Source organism: Populus euphratica, unplaced genomic scaffold (genome assembly GCF_000495115.2).
Source record: "Populus euphratica unplaced genomic scaffold, PopEup_1.0 scaffold1816.1, whole genome shotgun sequence".
Lineage (NCBI taxonomy): Eukaryota > Viridiplantae > Streptophyta > Magnoliopsida > Malpighiales > Salicaceae > Populus > Populus euphratica.
Genome location: NW_011501677.1, coordinates 6928 through 14847, shown reverse-complemented (window position 1 = coordinate 14847; position 7920 = coordinate 6928). Strand labels below are relative to the sequence as shown.

The 7920-nt window shown below is 29.8% G+C and overlaps 1 protein-coding gene across 3 annotated transcripts; it reads left to right on the top strand.

Annotated features, from left to right (window-relative positions):
- Nucleotides 1–2010: 2010 nt before the first annotated feature.
- On the top strand, nucleotides 2011–4032 carry LOC105118259 (sister chromatid cohesion protein DCC1-like). Of its 3 annotated transcripts, none has more exons than XM_011016162.1 (4): nucleotides 2011–2160; nucleotides 2415–2577; nucleotides 2658–3578; nucleotides 3658–4032. In XM_011016162.1, exons 2-4 carry the CDS (start codon nucleotides 2420–2422, stop codon nucleotides 3758–3760), a joined length of 1182 nt encoding a protein of 393 aa, XP_011014464.1. In that variant the 5' UTR covers nucleotides 2011–2160; nucleotides 2415–2419; the 3' UTR covers nucleotides 3761–4032. The 3 variants fall into 3 exon arrangements, with proteins under 3 accessions (XP_011014464.1, XP_011014462.1, XP_011014463.1); XM_011016160.1 differs by having other exon boundaries at nucleotides 2012–2156; XM_011016161.1 differs by lacking the exon at nucleotides 2011–2160 and having other exon boundaries at nucleotides 2188–2577.
- The last annotated feature ends 3888 nt before the right edge of the window (nucleotides 4033–7920 follow it).

Genomic DNA, 7920 nt, shown 5'->3' with positions numbered 1-7920 from the left:
TTATTAAACTAAGTTCAAATTTGAAAATGTCATGCTCACACTGATATGTGAGAACTAAAAGACACATCAATCTAATTGTTAAAACTTGAATATCTTTTAAGAAATTTCAAAACCATTGAGCTTTCTCTTTAGCTTTATCAAGAGCAATAAACTCTTCTTTCATTATGGATTTTGTGATACATGTTTGTTTAAAAGATTTTCAAAACACTATCAGTGAATTTCAAATCCTTAGTATCATATATCCAATTTGCATTACTGTACCTTTCTAGTACTTCTAAGTAACTAATGTAACGCATAGTTCAAGGTACCTTAAATATTTAAGTACCTTATTTATTGCTTTAAAAAGATTCATACATGGATTGCTAGTAAATATATTTAGTTTAATACTAAATATGTAATATCAGGTCTTGTGCATTTTGTAATATATATTAAACTTATAATTATTTTAGAATATTTCAATTGGTATATTCCTTCACTATTTTTTAGATGTATGTTCAATTATATCCGTTATTGTTTTGACAATACTATTGTAACCTTTAGGAAACTTATCAATAAGTTTCTTAATATAATGATATTGAGATAATATCAACCCATCATATGTCTTAAATTCTTTTTATTTCTAGAATGACATTTGTGATATTCAAGTCTTTAATGCTAAAATTTATGAGTTAATATTGCTTAATCATATTGTTATTGCTATCTAAAATTAGAATGTTATCCACATAAACACACATAATAACATAACACTTCTCAATATAATGAGACTGGAATAACATCAATAATCTATTAAATATCATATAAATTTTTATTTTTAAAATGACATATTTGATACTTAAATTTTTCATATCAAACTTATTAATTAATATTTTCTTGATAGACTTACTCATATAATTATTGCTCTTCAAAATCAATATGTCATTAAAATAGAGACATACAATGACATAATATTTATTTGTGTTTTTTTAAATAAATAAATTTATAAATTTTAAACTCATTTGACAACATAATCTTATTAAAATTTTCATTTTATTTTATTTTAAACCATGCAATGATTTGATAAATTTATCAATTTTCTTTTGAAATAAAAGACAAAATAATATTTAATTTTGAAGATCAATTTCAGAATATAATTGTGTTATAACAAACATGAAAACATTAATATTTAAACATAAAAGCATCTGAACTATTCAAAAGTTTTTTATTTTTCATTTATCATGTATAGAGCAAAGGTATTAAAAGACATGTATATTCCTCTACAACATCTCTAAAGATGTGTTAAATGAAAAAAGATAAATAAAAAAAATATTAATTTGATTTTTAAATGCTTGTTTTACATGTTTCAAAAGACATGCTAAACAAAATGTCAAAAATACTATTTTTTTTAACAAAAATACTATTTATTATAATATTTTTTCAATAGTTCTTTTTCCTTTTATTTTTTTTAATCAATATTTTTTTCTTTGTTTTTCTATAAAATTATTATAATTTTATGATTCATATCATAGATTTGATAAATTCACTCATATTGATCTAAATTATTTTTAATTAAGTTTTTTAATTTTTTTTAATATTATATTAAATAAGAATCATCCAAGTAGCGATTAATTCAACTAGATCATGTTTGATTATTAAAATAATTATGTATCAAATATATTAATATCCAATTAGCTTTTATGAATGACTTTATCATTTGAGTGCATACAAGTAAAAATAAAAAATAAAAGCTTTGTTTACATATTCAAAAAGCTTTATTAGTAATTTAATTATTCGAAATAGCATCTCTCGGCTCTTATAAAAAAAACATTTTTTTTCTAGGATTGTAAATCAAATTAAATAATCTCTTTAATTTAATAAAAACTAATCGATCAGTCCTTTTTCTAATTAATTGAATACTCAAGGAGCTCATTAATTATGTTTTAAGAATAAGGGATTATTAAGCTCATTTAGCAAAACTAGAGGGAATAATTTATAATTTATTCGTTTTAACAAGGGTAATAGAAAAATGGCGGGCATAGGTGAAACGCGCGCGCCCAAAAATTTCAATTCTATCCAAATTCTCTAATAAGGTCCAACAAATTAGAAACCCTAGCCAACCACCCACCCACCCACCCAGATCGGACACAGCAACGGACTCGATTGCTTTGGATTTAAGCTCTGTAAGTTTTTCATTGTTGTTTTTGATTTGGATATCTTCAGTTCTATATATAAAAAAAAGGACTGCGCTTTTTCTTGTTCTTTTTCTTTTACTTCCTGTTATTTGATAATTAATGGCAAATATTTAGTAATCGCTGGCGGTGTAGGCAGCAGAAACCCTAAACAAGTGACCCAAGAGAAGAATTTTTTCTATTCTTTTCTCTTCTTGGAACATTTTTAGCGTTTCATTTCATTTCATTTTATTTATTTATTCGGGGTAGAAATTATGGAAAAATCATCACGGGTAAAAGGAGCAGAATCGGTGTTAAATCTTGAACCAAACTCTTCGATTGCTATTGGGTATCACGCTCTCTTTGGTTCACATGATGATCTGATGCTCCTTGAGATTGATGAGAAACTCCTTCCTGATATCCTCCACGAGAGGTATAAGTTCAATTTAGTTGTAGAAATTCATTGGACATGTAGCTTTTTTTTTTTTTGAAAGAAAATTAATTTCTTTGTAGGGTGGCGTTAAGAGGCCAGCTGGATGAAGATTCAGTGCTTTGTACTCAGTCAAAAACTTATGCCATTAAGTTTGTTGGAAATTCTAATTCTCCATTCCTTATACCCCCGTCAGGTCAATTCGCACTCTGTGAAAATTCACAAGATTTTGATGGGGATATTAATGATTTTGCACCTGTCATTAAAGTTGCACCTGGTAACATGGAGCTCGTTGAGGTTGCTCCCAAGCTTGACAGGCTTAAATTGCTTCTTTCAGAAAATCCTTACAGCTATGAGGATGTTTTAGAAATGGATTTCATGGAGGACGTGGAGAAAAATAAACCAAGATTGTATAATTGGGATGATCTGGTTGAAAGGGTTCAGGCTAGTGATGAGGAGTTGAGGAATGGATTATGTGCTCTTTCAGCTGTGGAGATTGATGGGTTTTGGAGAATTGTTGATGAAAAATACATGGACATGATTCTGAGGATGCTTTTGCACAATTCAGTTTTGAATGACTGGTCACTGGATGCACTCAACGAAGATGATGTTGTGAGTGTGCTGGTGTCTGATGGATTTCCTGATAAGCTTGCCTGTCATTGCTTGCATGTTTATGGCAGTAAGGTGGATGGGGATGTGGGAAGGAGTTGTGTTTGGAGGTTGGATGAGAGTTGTGTATGTGTGCATTTTGCAAGACAAATCTTGAGCACAGGGAAGAAGAAGATGGAGAATTTTATGGCTGAATGGTTGCAGAGGATTCCGGATAGGATGCAGGCAAGTTTCCACATGTTGGAAGGTGAAGTTTTGACAGAGAAGCTTGGCGTTGAGACATGGGTTTATTCCTTCAGTGTTTCTTCATTGCCCTTAACACCTGCGGGACGTTTCAATATGCTCTTTAGAGAGCGGTCAAAATGGGAGTGGAAGGATTTACAGCCATATATAAGGTTTGATACTATTTCTTTCTTTTCTCTGGATCTGGCATTTGATGTAATTCAATTTCCCTTAATGAAATTTATTTTTCAGAGATCTGAAAGTACCTGGCCTTTCTTCAGAAGGTTTGCTGCTCAAGTACACTCGAAGAACACAACCAACCTTAGATGCAGATCCTGTTTTCAGTTCAAGATAGTGCACAAATTTATTTCTGTCAGGCATTATCCTCGTAACCTAAGTGTATCATTTTATGTGGTCCAAGATGTGCATGTGTTATTTGTGCATACCCTTCTTTGTCAAAGTGTTGCATGTCGTCTTTGTAAAGGAAAACACAAATGCTTCTGCATAATATGTTGACTGCAAACACTCTTTAAGTTAACCTCCAGTTCACCGGCTTTATGCAAGAGTCTGATTTCCACCAAGTAATTGCACCTCTGAGAATCTATCAATGCAATTTTCTTTCTTATTGAGTAGTTCGTTTGCAGTCTTTCTTTCTGACTGGTTAAATGAATCTGGAAACTCATGAACTTACTAGATTAGTGAAAAATCTAGATGTTTGGTTCCCAACACAAGAGATTACCAAAGTTAAATCATAATGTAGCCGTGACCTGTTGTAGTTGTGTACCCGATTGATTTCTCATTAAATGTCTAACATGTGATTTGTTGTTTATGCTCTTGTTTCAAGCTCAGACTATTAATCTATTGTTTTGGAAGATGCTTAAAGCATTTAACTTCTCCATTCTTGCTCTTTGGTTTCATGTTTATATTTCCTGACTTAATTACGTCTCGCTACTCTTATCATTCCTTCTCACAACTTACTATAACAACCAGTACCAGGTTGTGCTCTTTTTTTACCTGGCTTTGAATTTCGTTCACTTGTTGAAAATAAAGTTTAGCTGCTAACTTTCTGATGCCAATTTTGAGTAAAGGAGCTACTTGTGACATGCAGTGCGCTTTAAAATCATCATTTTCGTCATATGATTAAATGATGCAGCGCTGCAGCGTACGAGCTATGCTGAGTATACACACTATAGTTTTGAAACCTGACAAGGTGATTGACCCGGTCTAATGATTGGGTTACGGGGCAGATAAAAAAAATTATCGTACTTTAAAGTTACGAGCGAGGAGATACTGTTTTCTTCTTCTTTTTTATGATTTCGTGGATTATAAAAAGACACGTTGTATAGGAAGAGTCTCAACTTCTAGATAGAGATTTTTTCTTCTAATAATCAATATAACAAGGCAGCTCCTGGAAGATTTGAATGGGACAAGCTAGGTCTTGTTTTTTCTTGATTCAAGCCGTTGTAAGCAGCTGGGGTTGAAGCTGGATATACATTGCATACTTGAAGTTTTTGATCATATATGAGAAGTTTCTGCTGGAGGATTTTGGAGAATATTTGAAAACTTTTGCAAGATTTTTGTTGAGATTTTAAAGTAGATCGAAGATATCTAGTTGTTGAAGGAGGGCTGTTTTCTTGTTTTGATAAGTTAACTGAATTGTTGTGATCTAGTTTGCAGTGTATCTTTTCTTGGTCCCAAAATTCTGGTGGCATCTGCTTGCTCCAGTCATTAAAAACGAAGGAGATGATGTCTTTTGTATCCCTTCTTTTCTGTTTCGAGATGATCAGTCTTTTCTATTTCAACCGATAGCCGCTTGAATAGAAAAAAGGAAGGTAGCCGGGTCTCAGCTGGTTTTACTCGGGTCAATTGGGTTCCAGATGGTTTTGTCGGATCAATTTCCAGGCAGGTTTTTGACCAATTTCTAGGCAAGTTTTTGCTTAGATTCAGATTGGTCCTGGGCCTGGGTCAGCTGGGTCCCGGTCCAGATTTCAAAACCATGATACACACTATTTTTCTAGTAAAATATTACCTTGTTATAATAATTATGAATTAAATAAGTTGGATTTATTTCTATGAAAAAAAACATCGATAATAAACATAAAAAAATATATAATGTTTTATTTTTTAACTAATTAAACATGGAAAAATAAAATAAGATAGAAAAGATAGAAAAACTGGTGTGAGTTTAAGGTTGAGTTATACGAGATTAATTTAACAAACTTGTTTTATAAGTTATGAGATGGGATAATTTTGTAGAAAAAAAAATTAAAAATAACTATAAAGTATTTTTTTTAAAAAAAAAATATCAAATGATGATATTGGAAAAGAAAATAAGAAAAAAATACCAATTTCTATTAATTTTTTAAACTTGTGACCTGAGTTATTATATTAAAAACATTATATATGATAACAATCATGAAATCCAATCCTTAGAAAATGAAATATTGAAAGATGACTTGAAAAAAAAAATTAGATAATTTTTTTTTAAATAATAATTAAAAGAATGAGAGTTAAAATCAAAAGAAAAAAAATTAAAAAAGGCAACAATAATTTTTAATTTTGAAGTTAAATTGAAAGGAATAAAAATATTAAAAAAATCAAAAGAACGAGGATTAAAATAAAAAAAATATACTCAACTTAGATTGAAGGTTGAAATTAAAAATAATAATTTTTTTATAAAAGGGTCAAGACAAAAAATATCAAAAGAATAAGGATCAAATTGAAAATACCAATACATGATAAACAAAATTAAAAATGTAGAATTTTTTAATGTGTTTTTTTACATAACAAATCTCAAATATAAATTGAAAAACTTGTGAGCGTATTTAATTATATAAATTATAAACTATTTTGTAAATAAATTAAAAAAATCCATAAATGATAAATAAAAATCTAATTGAAAAAATTGAGTGACAAATGTAAATTAAAATATTTAATTTTGTAATACGAGTTATTTATTTGGTTGTATTTAATGAATTTATTTATAAAAGTAAATTGACATGACAAAAAGATTGTTGTCTTCTCCCAAGTGCAGGGGTGTCGAAGTAATAAATAACTTAGCAAGACCGGAGTCGAACAACATGGAGGTTAATTGTACAAATTATAAACAATAATAATACAACAACAATAATAATAATAACAACAACAAGAATAATAATAACAACAACAATAATAGTAATAACAATAATAATAATAATAATAATAATAACAGTAGTAATACTAATAATAATAATAATAATAATAATAATAATAAAGAAAAAGAAGGAGAAGAAGAAGATGATGATGAGAACTTTGAGATGGAATATTAATGTAACAATTAAACAATAATAATAACAAATGTCAAGGTTAGAGGTTCCACTAATGGTATGTCAAACAAGTATAGTATAAACTCTTATTATTCAATTGGAAACCACACACAAAGGAGGTTCCAGTCAGATTATAGATTGTTAACATGATTACATTAGTGATCTTATTCAATTAATGCTAGTACTTGTAAATCTCGTCAAGCATTCATGATTATAACTTATGTTAACAACAAATCAAGTTCCTTTCATTGCTCAATTGTTGGTTATACCATACAGTATGAACTATGAAAGTGCCAAGCATTTGTTGTACCAGGTGTTATACAACATAAATCAAGATTAGTCATTTAACAAGCAAAGTATTAAAGAGTGAACAAGATAACAAATACAAAACATGTTAGTATCAAACATTAAAGTCCATATTAAGTTTACACTATACTTATTCTTACACCATTAGTGTAACCTTTTCACATTGACATAATAAATTTAGCTAGACATAATGGAAGAAAGAAAAATAAATAAACAAAATAAGAATATAAATAAGATAAAAGTTAACTAAGTAAAGGAAAGGAAATGAAAGGCATAAACTTGATATTAATGAAAGCAAAACATAAACATTAGAAAAAATACAAAGAGAGAAAGCAAGAGCATGATCCTGATCTGGAAACCAAGATGCCTAAATGCATGGCAAATGCCTCCTTTTATAGGCCAAAATTGGGAACTATTGATTTGATGACTAATTGATGAGTGGGTGATCAACTCTTGACTTGGTGACAATCCTTATCTTCTCTTGTCTGCCCAAAACGTCATTGATAATGTCAAAATTGAAACCACTTGCAAACAGGAAAGTTGTAGGAAATTATCTCAGCTGTCTTGTGTAAAGCATTCAGCTCATTTGGACTTCTAGAACTCCAGATATGGCCAAAATACTGAACAGTGCTCGGGTTGGAGGACAACTTCGGGCTTCTTTGTTGTTGCTACAATTTGGACTTGAAAATGGTCTTTTTAGATCTTGGGATCCATATGAAAGTTGTAGGCCTATATCTTACCTTTCCATCCATATAAAGTAGACCTAAATCTGACATCTATAGCTCCAGATATGACCCAATTACCTAACAGTGTTCCGATTTGGATTGCACCGACATCTCTTTTCTAATTTTAGTCATCTTTTTGCCCTTGCAATTTAAGTTCTTAAAGTCATCAATCAAACCTT